This window comes from Salvelinus fontinalis, chromosome 24 (genome assembly GCF_029448725.1).
Source record: "Salvelinus fontinalis isolate EN_2023a chromosome 24, ASM2944872v1, whole genome shotgun sequence".
In the NCBI taxonomy this organism is placed as follows: Eukaryota; Metazoa; Chordata; class Actinopteri; order Salmoniformes; family Salmonidae; genus Salvelinus; species Salvelinus fontinalis.
The window spans coordinates 38,749,478-38,763,478 of NC_074688.1; the positions used below are offsets into that span (position 1 = coordinate 38,749,478).

The 14,001-nt window shown below is 41.4% G+C and overlaps 2 protein-coding genes across 2 annotated transcripts; both read right to left on the minus strand.

The window, feature by feature from the left end:
- Positions 1-1,939: 1,939 nt before the first annotated feature.
- LOC129822413 (P2Y purinoceptor 13-like) lies at positions 1,940-9,762 on the minus strand. The gene is made up of 2 exons (XM_055880681.1): positions 9,701-9,762; positions 1,940-3,187 (listed from the first exon to the last, which is right to left on the minus strand). Exons 1-2 carry the CDS (start codon positions 9,720-9,722, stop codon positions 2,139-2,141), a joined length of 1,071 nt encoding a protein of 356 aa, XP_055736656.1. The 5' UTR covers positions 9,723-9,762; the 3' UTR covers positions 1,940-2,138.
- Positions 9,763-10,666: 904 nt separating this feature from the next.
- On the minus strand, positions 10,667-12,927 carry LOC129822412 (P2Y purinoceptor 12-like). The gene is made up of 3 exons (XM_055880679.1): positions 12,708-12,927; positions 12,108-12,372; positions 10,667-11,983 (listed from the first exon to the last, which is right to left on the minus strand). The coding sequence occupies exons 2-3, from the start codon at positions 12,357-12,359 to the stop codon at positions 11,153-11,155; spliced, it is 1,083 nt and encodes a 360-aa protein (XP_055736654.1). The 5' UTR covers positions 12,360-12,372; positions 12,708-12,927; the 3' UTR covers positions 10,667-11,152.
- Between the last annotated feature and the right edge of the window lie 1,074 nt (positions 12,928-14,001).

Consider the following 14,001-nt stretch of genomic DNA (forward strand, 5'->3'; position numbering starts at 1 on the left):
CAAGCTCTGTCAGGTTGGATGGGGAGTGTCTCTGCACAGCTATTTTCAGCTTTCTCCAGAGATGTTAGATCGGGTTCAAGTTGGGGTTCTGGCTGGGCCACTCAAGGACATTCAGAGACTTGTCCCGAAGCCATTCCTGCGTTGTCTTGGATGTGTGCTTAGGGTGGTTGTCCTGTTGGAAGGTGAACCTTCACCCCAGTCTGTGGTCCTGAACTCTCTGGAGCAGGTTTCATCACGGATCTCTCTCTGTACTTTGCTCCATTCATCTTTCCCTCGATCCTGACTAGTCTCCCAGTCCCTGCTGCTCGGGAAGAGTCTTGGTGGTTCCAAACTTCTTCCACTGTGTTCTTGGGGACCTTCAATGCTGCAGAAATGTTTTGGTACCCTTCCCCAGATCTGTGCCTCAACACAATCCTGTCTCGGAGCTCTACGGACAATTCCTTTGACCTCATGGCTTGGTTTTTGCTCTGACATGCACTGTCAACTGTGGGACCTTATATAGCCAGGTGTGTGCCTTTCCAAATCATGACCAATCAATTGAATTTACCACAGGTGGACTCCAATCAAGTTGTAGAAACATCTCAAGGATGATCAATGGAAACAGGATGCACCTGAGCTCAATTTAGAGTATCATAGCAAAGGATCTGAATACTTATAATAAAGGAGGTATGTCTGTTTTTAGCAAACATTTATAAAAACCTGTTTTTGCTTTATCATTCCAAATTAATTTCAAATGAAATCAACTTGTATTTATCATATGCACCGAATACAACAGGTGTAGACCTTGCCGTGAAATGCTTACTTACAAGCCCTTAACCAACAATGCAGTTCAATAAATAGAGTTAAGGAAACATTTTCTAAATAAAAATAAAAAGTAACTCATTAAAATAGCAACAACGAGGCTATATACAGGGCTACCAGTATCGAGTCAATGTGCGGGGGTAGAGGTTTGTTGAGATAATTTGTACATGTAGGTAGGGGTAAATTGACTATGCATAGATAATAATCAGCAAGTAGCAGCAGTGTAAAAACAAATGGAGGATGGGCGGTATCAATGTAAATAGTCCTGGTGGCCATTTGATTAATTGTTCAGCAGTGTTATGGCTTGGGGGTAGAAGCTGTTAAGGAGCCTTTTGGTCCTAGACTTGGCACTCCGGTACCGCTTGCCGTGGGGTAGCATAGAGAACAGTCTCTAACTTGGGCGACTGGAGTCTCTGACAATTTTTGTTGGCCTTCCTCTGACACCACCTATTATACAGGTCCTGGATGGCAGGAAGCTTTTTCCCAGTGATGTACTGGGCCGTACACACTACCCTCTGTAGCGCCTTACGATCAGATGCCAGGCAGTTGCCATACCAGGCGGTGATGCAACCTGTCAGGATGCTCTCGATGGTGCAGCTGTATAACTTTTTTGAGGATCTGGGGACCCATGCCAAATCTTTTCAGTGTCCTGAGGGGGAAAAGGTGTTGTCGTGCCATATTCACGACTGTCTTGGTGTGTTTGGACCATGACAGTTTGTTGGTGATGTGGACACCAAGGATCTCGCTCCACTACAAGCATGTCGATGTTAAATGGGGCCTGCACTGCCCTCCATTATTGGGTATTGTGTGTAGTTTAATGAGGGAAAATTTGAGTTATTCCATTTTAGAATAAGGCTGTAACGTAACATTTCTAATATAAATAGTTGGATAGTACATTACACCTGGTGGATTCATTTCTAGTATAACTAGTTGGATAGTACATTACACCTGGTGGATTCATTTCTAGTATAACTAGTTGGATAGTACATTACACCTGGTGGATTCATTTTTAGTATAACTAGTTGGATAGTACATTACACCTGGTGGATTCATTTCTAGTATAACTAGTTGGATAGTACATTACACCTGGTGGATTCATTTCTAGTATAACTAGTTGGATAGTACATTACACCTGGTGGATTCATTTTTAGTATAACTAGTTGGATAGTACATTACACCTGGTGGATTCATTTCTAGTATAACTAGTTGGATAGTACATTACACCTGGTGGATTCATTTCTAGTATAACTAGTTGGATAGTTAACCCTACACCTGGGAGTATGATACTCTGTCAAACACAACTTTTTACAACATAAAGTAGATCATTCCAAAGAGTTTTAATTTTCTGTACAGTCACAGGAGTCTCCCTCCTGTGTTGGGGTCTGATTCTCTATTGTGTTGGGTCCTCTCCCAGCGAGCCAGCTACAGGTCCCAGGTGAGAGACGTAGCGTCTTGAACAGGCTGATCCTGAAGGACTTACACAGGAAGAAGTAGATGAGAGGGTCCAGACAGACGTTCATGGCTGACATCCACAAGGCAATCTCCTTAGAGATCCGTAAGGTAACCTTAGTGCAGCTGGTTCTTGAGGTAACCTGAAGCGAGGTGTAGGAGATCCGTATGGAGTGGTAGGGGCCGAAACACATCAGGAAAACCACCAGAACCAAAAACACACGCACTTTGGTCTTATGCCTCCCTTCATCATTGCTGCTTCCTGATTTCCTGTATGATTGAAAAACCTTCCTTGCTATGCATATGTAGCAGAAACAAATAAGAACACACACCACCCAGAAGATGACGTTGTTTAATTTGACCACGCCACTGTGAAAATCTTGTCCTACATTGCTCTTCATTGCCATACAGAATTCTTTCGTCTTGTTTGTGGGATCCTGATTGGTTATGATCATGGTTGGAATGACAATAGTGGCCAACAGCACCGCCCAGATGGAAGCTGACAGCACTTTGCCGAAGACCAGGTTCTGGCCCAACAACCTGCCACAGGGCCTGACGATCTTGAAGAAGCGGTCCAGACTGATGAGGCCCAATAGAATGATGCTCATGTACATACAGAGGTAGAAAATAACATCAGAGTAGCGACAGGCAAAGGCCTTCAGAGTCAGTGGAGCACTGGGCAGGATATTGGCTGCTTTGACAGGGATGGTCAGGGTCATGAGAAGGTCAGCAGCCAGAAGGTTCTTCAGATACACCATGAAGGTAGACGTTGACCGAAGTTGCATGCAGACCCAGACTGCTACCCCATTGATGATGAGGGCAGGGATGAACAACAGGAAGTAGAGACTTGATATAGTCATATTTATGGTATCTTCATTAAAGCCACAGTCCAGTGGAGGGGAACGTGATGCCATTGTGGCTATTAGTTTTGAGGAATCTGCAAATGAGGTTAGCAAGAAAAATGATTAAAATAATAATTAATTTCTAGATTAAAGGGGAAATCTGCATTGGTACATCCATTTTAAGAATTGAGAATTATTTATATGTAGCTATTGCTTCTTGAAGAATACAATTTAAAAATATAAATGGTTCATGTGCTTATTAGTGTTGTACCCCATCAGAAAAACACCTTCTTCAAAACATTACCGGCTGGTTTCCCAGAGACAGGTTAAACCTAGTCCTAGTTAGCATGTTCAATGAATAATATCTATATATCAATAATTTAACCCCCAACCTACCATTTTGACCCCAAGAAGAAACTATTGGAAAAGCAACAATTATAGCAAAATATAAAATGATTTCTTATTAATCTTATCAATTAATGTTATCTGAAATAAATATTGACCAAAATGACCGTTAACCTCAATTCCATGTGTTACCTAGCCATTTGTTTTGGAATTTTAGGATGCCTTTAGGTATAAAAAATATATTGAAAAATGATTTGATAAAATATTTGGCCTTTACTATTAAAGCCCACGCATCGAATTACACATTCAGAAATCGCAAAAAAGACAGTAAACAAACGTATCATAAGAAATAAGGTTTTGATGTTGAGGTCCTATATTTTGGAGGTGTAAGAAACATCTCCGTACGTCCATTCATTTGTATGGGTTACCTTCAGATGGTTTAATATCTATATATATCTCCATACTTCCATTCATTTGTATGGGTTACCTTCAGATGGTTTAATATCTATATATATCTCCATACTTCCATTCATTTGTATGGGTTACCTTCAGATGGTTTAATATCTATATATATCTCCATACTTCCATTCATTTGTATGGGTTACCTTCAGATGGTTTAATATCTATATATATCTCCATACTTCCATTCATTTGTATGGGTTACCTTCAGATGGTTTAATATCTATATATATCTCCATACTTCCATTCATTTGTATGGGTTACCTTCAGATGGTTTAATATCTATATATATCTCCATACTTCCATTCATTTGTATGGGTTACCTTCAGATGGTTTAATATCTATATATATCTCCATACTTCCATTCATTTGTATGGGTTACCTTCAGATGGTTTAATACCTATATATATCTCCATACTTCCATTCATTTGTATGGGTTACCTTCAGATGGTTTAATATCTATATATATCTCCATACTTCCATTCATTTGTATGGGTTACCTTCAGATGGTTTAATATCTATATATATCTCCATATTTCCATTCATTTGTATGGGTTACCTTCAGATGGTTTAATATCTATATATATCTCCATACTTCCATTCATTTGTATGGGTTACCTTCAGATGGTTTAATATCTATATATATCTCCATACTTCCATTCATTTGTATGGGTTACCTTCAGATGGTTTAATATCTATATATATCTCCATACTTCCATTCATTTGTATGGGTTACCTTCAGATGGTTTAATATCTATATATATCTCCATATTTCCATTCATTTGTATGGGTTACCTTCAGATGGTTTAATATCTATATATATATCCATACTTCCATTCATTTGTATGGGTTACCTTCAGATGGTTTAATATCTATATATATCTCCATACTTCCATTCATTTGTATGGGTTACCTTCAGATGGTTTAATATCTATATATATCTCCATACTTCCATTCATTTGTATGGGTTACCTTCAGATGGTTTAATATCTATATATATCTCCATATTTCCATTCATTTGTATGGGTTACCTTCAGATGGTTTAATATCTATATATATCTCCATACTTCCATTCATTTGTATGGGATACCTTCAGATGAAGGTTTAAGGACTTCAGACGAGTCCCATGGAGCTTGTGGGGATCATAGAGCAAAACGGAGAACACCATTTTGTTCGTGTGACTTGTAACGTTTAGGCCAAACCGTTCGCTACAGACATTTCCATGAGAATATTTCTTTTTTTTGGAGGGTCTGAAAAACATAGCTGCAGCTCGGCCACCTTCCACTGCAGATGCAGAAGGCCGACATAGACGGATGCGGTGGATTGAGACGCAGCCCATGCAAAAAAAAAACCAGTCATATAGCACTAGATCTGATCACTCCAATATGGGTATCCCTCTGCGCAGCAGGATATAATCTGAGGAAGGATTTCAGATTAGTCCTGTGTACCGGGTAGTGCTGAGACTGCGGCTGACCCCCTTAAATACTGTAGTAGCCGACATACTACATCCACCTCTTCCTTTTCTCAGCTCTTCCAGAGAGGATTAGCTTGGTAAGAGCTCTAAGTTAGAGTGTATAAGAGCAGAAGTGTACCGGCTGCTATTCAATAGCTCGGAGCAGCTAGTGTGGGAGTGAATGATACATTTAGGGACAGACATAGACGTGTACATCAGACCACAGGAGGAGAAGGCGACACATAGATGTATAGTACAGCTGAACACTAAAACAGACTACAGGAAGAGAAGGCGACACATAGACGCCTAGGACAACTGGACACACTAATGATAGAAGAGACACATAGTCTGCTGCTTCTAATAAAGGCAAACATAACAAAGAGTACATTAACACACTAATGATAGAGGGACACATAGTCTGCTGACATTAACACACTAATGATAGAGGGACACATAGTCTGCTGACATTAACACACTAATGATAGAGGGGCACATAGTCTGCTGACATTAACACACTAATGATAGAGGGACACATAGTCTGCTGACATTAACACACTAATGATAGAGGGACACATAGTCTGCTGACATTAACACACTAATGACAGAGGGGCACATAGTCTGCTGACATTAACACACTAATGATAGAGGGACACATAGTCTGCTGACATTAACACACTAATGATAGAGGGACACATAGTCTGCTGAGAATTAACACACTCATGATAGCGGGACACATAGTCTGCTGACATTAACACACTAATGATAGAGGGACACATAGTTTGCTGACATTAACACACTAATGATAGAGGGACACATAGTCTGCTGACATTAACACACTAATGATAGAGGGACACATAGTCTGCTGACATTAACACACTAATCATAGAGGGGCACATAGTCTGCTGCTTCTAATAAAGGCAAACATGCCAAAGACGTAGGCCTATAGGATAGACAGACGTATATTATTTTTAGGACAAGAAAGTGTCCTGCCACCATTATAACCTAACTGAAACCAGACATGGGCGTTATTGGGCGTAAACAAGCAGGAAGCCTAAACTAAAAGATAATGGTGGGAAGTATCTTCGTTTGCATATGCGAGGGACTCATATGCTGTATGTGTATAAATACAAGAGCCAGGGCTCTGGGAAACGGTGTGTGAGCCGCGGACCATCCCGGCTTGTGATACGTTGTATTAAAAGCCTAAATTGAATTTACAAGTTCTTGTAAGCGTTATATTTTGAACCAATTTTCCATGACACTAGCTAGTTAGCCTTTCTATCAGAAGACTCTATCAGAAGTGTACCGGCTGCTATTCAATAACTTGGAGCAGCTAGCTAGTTAGCCTCTCTATCAGAAGACTCTATCAGAAGTATACCAGCTTCTATTCAATTGCTCGGAGCAGCTAGCTAGTTAGCCTCTCTATCAGAAGATTCTATCAGAAGTGTACCAGCTTCTATTCAAGCTCGGTGCAGCTAGCTAGTTAGCCTCTCTATCAGAAGACTCTATCAGAAGTGTACCAGCTTCTATTCAATAGCTCGGAGCAGCTAGCTAGTTAGCCTCTCTATCAGAAGACTCTATCAGAAGTGTACCAGCTTCTATTCAATTGCTCGGAGCAGCTAGCTAGTTAGCCTCTCTATCAGAAGATTCTATCAGAAGTGTACCAGCTTCTATTCAAGCTCGGAGCAGCTAGCTAGTTAGCCTCTCTATCAGAAGACTCTATCAGAAGTGTACCAGCTTCTATTCAATAACTCGGAGCAGCTAGCTAGTTAGCCTCTCTATCAGAAGTGTACCAGCTTCTATTCAATAGCTCGGAGCAGCTAGCTAGATAGCCGCTCTATCAGAAGTGTACCAGCTTCTATTCAATAGCTCGGAGCAGCTAGCTAGATAGCCGCTATCAGAAGACTCTATCAGAAGTGTACCAGCTTCTATTCAATAACTCGGAGCAGCTAGTTAGTTAGCCTCTCTATCAGAAGACTCTATCAAAAGTATACCGGCTGCTATTCAATAGCTTGGAGCAGTTAGCCTCTCCATCATCCATTCGGTTTTGGCTTGTGCCATCTCCTTTGGGTTCTTTTCTTGTTTTTATTGCTTGTGACAGTGTACCAACCTGGGCGATACTCATTTTGTTCTACCAGTATTGCGGCGCTGAGGGTTTTGTCCACCAGAACCCTCACGGTTCTAGCCTTCGGGTTCGGGGACCGTGCCTAAGATTGGTAGACTGTGTATGTTCCACTCAGCCAGACTTGCAGTTCTCCCCTGAGAGTAAGCCAGGTGTTGGGAGGTGCACCAAGTTCTCATCTCTCACAGGGCGTGTCTTGCCCAGACACTTGTGTTCCACAGTGAACGAGCTATGCAAAGTAGCTAGCTTAGCGAGAGATGATCGTTGCAGGACTAAGCACAGTTACAGTATAAACACACTTTCCCTTAAATCCTGCCAACCCGAACCCTGTCATATATAGCAAAAAAATGAAGCCATAAACGTGACGTGAGGTAGAATGCCCTGCCCCTTCACGGTCAGGCAGTTCAGGCACTCCACGTCTCCTCCTTCACAGAGTGTATGAGACTAAGGCTGATACTGTAGGTCCGTAGTAATCTTTACTATTATCCAGTATTGCACAGTGTCTACTATAGGACACAGTATTGGCTGAATTATTCTTCCACAATGAAAAGCTACAGCCGTTCATGTCTCCTGTCCTTCAGAAAGTGTACGAGACAAAGGCTGGTACTGTGGGTCCTATGCTACACTATAATACAGTATTGCGCAGTGTAATCTGTAGTCACAGTAATATTACACTGTTGGCTTCATTCTCCAGTATTGGGTTTATGCTAGACCAACCATAGTGATATTACATTGGTGTTTTTTCACACAGGTGCTGGGTGGCAATAGTTTTGTGTTACACTATTTTACAGTACAGACAGTACAGTATGGAAACTCACATCTCATCTCTATTACAGTTTGTATTTGTTGTTAATTATAGTTCTGTTTCACACATTTACAGCACAAAGAGTAACTATCCTAGTTTTTTATTTTTTATTTTTTACGTTACTTAGATTGACGCACAGATGCGTCAGTAGACACTTATGGATTAATTTGCATATTCTATCAAATTAAATGTAGTTTTGAACAGAATTTTGTCATATTTCTGTGGTAAAAATGATTGACATGTAGCTCTTTCCTGCTGTCAGTGACCAAAAGCACCCTCTTTGGCCTCATGGGTGGAATGTTATTCATATTTTTCATAATTAATCAAGATTATAAAAAAATTAACAAGACGAAAATCTGGTGTTTCTATGTCAAACTGTTTTGTTATATTTCAGTCTTCTGTGCAAACTAAAAATGTACTACATTTCAACTCTATATCTGACATGGTACAGGTGTCTTCTTTGTTGTAAGTCCATAACCATGTGTGTGAAGTGCAGACTTTGGTTTCAAAGTGGATTTGTTTAAGACTACCAAGAATCTGCAGTAAATGTTTTAGAGGACGTACACAAAATTTTGAAATATACTTAATTGTATTAAGAAAAAGCCATTCAATTCACTGTCTTGAGAGTCATTGACCAAAATATGGCTTTGTTTTATTTATTTATTTACCCCACCGACAGCATCTCTGCTAGTGAAACAATGGGAGTGGTAGGGGCTACATTTTCTAAGCCACTTCAAACCAAATGGTATAGCACTCAAAATAGCATAACAAGTTGTCCATATAGAATATTGGAGGTTATATAACGGGTGGGTCTAATCCAGGATGCTGATTGGTTAAAACCGCATTACTGCCGGTGTCTCTTCCACAAGTTACCACTGCCTAAATCTATGACGTTGAAATGCCTATTTAATCTGTTCCATCTCACTGCGCAATCCATTGTCTCATCTGCCCAGCCAGGCAATTTATAAACTTGATCTCCACTGTTAAAATAATTTTAAAATGAAAAGCTGAAATGTCTTGAGCCAAAGAATATTCAACCCCTTTGTTATGGCAAACCTGAATAAGTTCAGGAGTAAAAATGTGCTTAACAAGTATTCCTTCAAAAGTAAAAAAATGTATATACCAAACACAGATTGCCCCTTTAATGTTTTTTAAATTAAAACATAAATTTGACACCACAATGTGGTTCATTTTCATTGTGTGAATTAATATTTTATTGTTATTGCAAAATACAATTGAAAGCATAAAAGTCTAATGATTGTGATTCATAAAGTTCACAAGAAACATTTCTCAAAATAATTCAAAGCTTATTCTTTCTGTGTCAAAGAAATCCTTTTGTCAGATTTGGTTAATTTACGTACAATATTATTTAAGAAAAAAAATATCTATGATGTGTTATTATACATAAATAAAGTCAGGAAACTCACCGGTGAAGTTGTGAAAAACCATCTTATCATGGAGGAAAGTCACTACGATGTCTATGCTTACGTGTGAGTATGTTACTGCGATGTATTGGGACTGTGTTTGCTACGTCACCTAATACACTTCCTGAAGACGGGGAAGTGGTAAGATAGGAGCTAACGCACAGGGTTAGTTATCAATATCTTTGGCTTTTGACCACAACTGAAAAAAAGCTGCCCTTGTTTGTCAAACTTCTTATAATATAACAATATCATGCACTTTAACAGATGCTTTTATCCAAAGTGACTGACAGTGATGCGTGCATGTATTTTATGTATGGGTGGCCCAGGAATCAAACCCACAATTCTGGCGTTGCAAGAGCCATGTTCTACCAACTGAACCATATGATGGGAGAATTGGTGTTGTCATGAATGGTGAACTGCTGCTGATAGCATCTGCACATGCAAATAGTATTTCTCCCACCAGTGACCTGGATTCGGCAGGTTCGGCAGGTTATGTATGTTTGGTCATATTTTCACAGGGAGGTTGGTGTTTTAAAAAAAATTATCTTGGAACTAATTATTATTTAAAAGATCAGACATGTGTTGATCCCATGTTTCTTTCTCTCACGCTCCTACACTATGCACACACACCATTTCTTTCACATGAACTATTGTTTTCACATTAACTTTCAACTGTCTTTAGAAGTGTGGTTTTTACTCGTGTCGTTTCACATCTTGCTGCTTCCCCGGAAAGCCTCCGGCCACTTACAGCTTGTTTTTCTAGGTTCCTCTGTGGTCACTGTACAGCAGCCAGTAGCAGCCTCCCACTTGCCCTTAGGCCAACTGTTAATAGGTTGTACACTATCTGTCTAAACATACAGAACATCTGGCTTTCAATGCATCAGATAAATCAGGGGATTTTTCCCCTCAGTATCATAGTGTTTTGTTGAAGAATGGTTAAAGACATGGATCAACGAATGGGAGAGAAAAAATGTTTAGATTTCACAAGTTTATGTAGTATAGAACGTTTTGCTGTACATTATAGGCACACGTGCTGTGCCATGGTTACACATAATTACGTGTCTCTTATTTTAGTTCCTAAAGCCTAAAAAAGAATGAGGTCAAAGCAGAATGCCAGTATGGGGAACTAAGCTGTTATGAGAGTGACAAGGTGACTTCCTTAGGAGATTTCCTTTGGCATGAGGTTATGGTGATGTTTAGAGGAGGTTATGACATTCTACAAACTGTTACAGACTGGTATTACAGACTGGCGATACAGACTGGTTTGCATGTTATTGTAATTATCACTGGTCTGTGCAGAGTTTGCTACTCTACTTTTTCCATTGCCCAGACAGAGCTACAATCGACACACAGTTCAGTTCCCGTCAGCTTTCCAGTAGAGGGCAGTATGATCCTCTGTGAAACATTCATCAGACCACCATACATGAAGGTCCTCCAGAAGAGAGCTTTAGTTTGCTACAGACAAGCAGAGGAGTCTCCCAGAGGGGTACTGCCCGTGTTGGGGTCCGGCCCTATCCCAGTGAGCCAGCTACAGGTCCCAGGTGGGAGACGGAGCGTCTTGAACAGGGTGGTCCTGAAGGACTTACAGAGGAAGAAGTAGATGAGAGGGTCCAGGAGGGAATTGAGGGAGGACAGCCAGAGTGTACTCTCCTTTAACTGGAAGAAGAACAACTTGAGGTTGCAGTCAAACATGCGTCCCCGGGTCTGGCTCATGGTGTACGGCACGCGGGAGAAGTGGAACGGCACGAAGCACACAAAGAACACGGCCAGCACCAGGAAGACATTTGAACTCACAGTCTTTCTCCGGGGCTGGCGCTGCCCGTTACCAGCTCTGCTGGCTCCACCAGCACGGAAAGCGTTGGCACGGGCGTAGGAACTGTACAGCTCTTTGGTGATGAGAGCATAACACACTATGACCGTCACCAGGTTGCCCCAGAAGATGACCTGGCACACATGGTTGACCACCTCATGCCAATGCAGCCCAGCCGCTGTCTTCAGATCACTGCACTTGAAGTAGACCGAGGTGGGGCTGCGGCTGGTCAGGACCATGTTGGGCAGGGAGAGGGCCAGCAGGGAGCACCAGATAACCAAGGAGAGCAGTTTCCTGTGGGACAGACGGGCCGCGTTGGTCCCCTTGAAGGGCTGGAGGGTCTTCCTGCAGCGGTCGATGCTGATGAGGCCGAAGAAGAGGATGCTGATGTACATGGTGAGATAGAAGAGCACAGAGGAGACACGACAGACGAAGACACGCAGACCCACGGACGCCATGTTGGAGTCAGACAGCACCTACAGGAAAAACACATTCATTTAGCAAAGTCAGTGATTTAATTGATGTTTTTTCATACTTTCTTCATAGTTATCAATATTCTAATTTTTATTAATATTATGATTATTATAATTGTAACTGCACCTTGAAGGGGAAGGTGAGGGTCATGAGGACGTCGGCCACCACAATGTTCTTGAGGTAGATGATGAAGTGGGAGCGGCTCGGGATGCTGAAGAACACCCACACTGCCAGGCCGTTGAGGGACAGGCCCAACAGGAAGAGGAGGGAGTAGAGAACAGGAAACACCACAGTCTTCAGCACGTTATCACGGGAACAGCTGCTGTTGGTGTGGTTGTGATTGACAGGGGTCAGGGCGAATCCTGTTGTGCTGTCCATATCTAGGGCTGTCCTGTATGAAGCAAAATAAAAATACTGTACACTTCCTCATTTCATCCATTACTTACTGTAATGATGACTGGCTTAGCGATAATATAGCTGCCCTCCCATACAAAGCAAGTTGTTTTGATATTCAGAATACATTAGTACGTTGAATTAAAAAATTATGATGAATACACTCACAAAATGCACTGCGGATGAACTTTGGAACCACATACAACCAGGATGTTTTTTTTTTTACAATTAACAAAGCTTAAAATGTTTAATTATCAAAATTACACGAGTTGTAATATCGTATTCCATTTTGTTTTGGGTGTAAGCCTGTCTGATGTGTCTAAGTGAACCCACCTGAGTAGGCCAGGGTCAGATTGAGACTGAATGGTCCTGATAGAGGATCCTGGAGGACCGTGACTTCTTCTCTCTCGGCAGGTTGGATTCGTTAGATACTCTACTTGGAATGTAGGGGTTTGGGCTCTTTAAGACAGAGCATGAAAATACCCTTCTCTCTCTGTCTCTCTCTCTCTCTCTTTAAATCACTGTCAATCTGATCTGACACTAGAGTATAGTGACAAAATGTGTGGAGATGTTCTCTCCTCTCTCTCTCTCTCTCTCTCTCTCTCTCTCCCTTCTGCTTTTGTTTCCGGTCATGCCATTCAGAGGAAAGACAGTCTGGTCCCCCCCAGGATCCTGCAGTCCACAACACCCTCGCATGAATGTTATCCTGTTGCACAATCTGGCCATCAGCTGATGTGTGCGTGTGTGTGTTAGTACACAGTACACTGAGTGGACAAAACATTAAGAACACTTGTGGAGTTGCACCCCCCCCCCCTGTTTTTGCCCTCAGAACAGCGTCAATTCGTCGGGGCACGGACTCTACAAGGTACTAAAAGCGTTCCACAGGGATGCTGGCCGAAGTTGACTCCAATGCTTCCCACAGTGTCAAGTTAGCTTGATGTCCATTGGGTGGCGGACCATTCTTGTGTCGACACACAGGAAACTGTTGAGCGTGAAAAACCCAGCAGCGTTGCAGTTCTTGACACAAACCTGTGTGCCTGGTACCTACTACCATAATCCGTTCAAAGGCACTTCAATATTTTGTCTTGCCCATTCACCCTCTGAATGGCACACATACACAATCCATGTCTCAATTTTCTCAAGTCTTAAAAATACTTCTTTAACCTGTCTCCTCCCCTTCATCTACACTGATTGAAGTGGATTTAACAAGTAACATCAAGAAGGGATCATAGCTTTCACCTGGATTCAGTCTGTCATGGAAGAGCAGGTGTTCTTAATGTTTTGTATATTCAGTGTATAGTGCGGTACTTTTGACCAGAGCCCAATCCCATATGTCATGGACAATGCTGTGATAGTACAGTATATTTGTTAAGTCATGGACAATACTGTGCTAGTAAACTCAGCAAAAAAAGGAACGTGCTCTCACGGTCAACTGTGTTTATTTTCTGCAAACTTAACATGTGTAAATATTTGTGTGAACATAACAAAATTCAACAACTGAGACATAAACTGAACAAGTTCCACAGACATGTGACTAACAGAAATTGAACAATGTGTCCCTGAACAAAGAGGGGGGGGGGGGGGGGGGGTCAAAATCTAAAGTAACAGTCATTATCTGATGTGGCCA

Excerpts from the sequence above, each read along its gene's own strand:
- LOC129822413 (XM_055880681.1), bottom strand. The coding sequence starts at position 9,722 with ATGGTTTTTCACAACTTCACCG. Across the intron at positions 3,188-9,700 it reads GGTTTTTCACAACTTCACCG|ATTCCTCAAAACTAATAGCC; the intron begins GTGAGTTTCCTG and ends CCTCATTTGCAG.
- LOC129822412 (XM_055880679.1), bottom strand. The coding sequence starts at position 12,359 with ATGGACAGCACAACAGGATTCGCCCTGACCCCTGTCAATCACAACCAC. Across the intron at positions 11,984-12,107 it reads CCCTCACCTTCCCCTTCAAG|GTGCTGTCTGACTCCAACAT; the intron begins GTGCAGTTACAA and ends TTTTTCCTGTAG.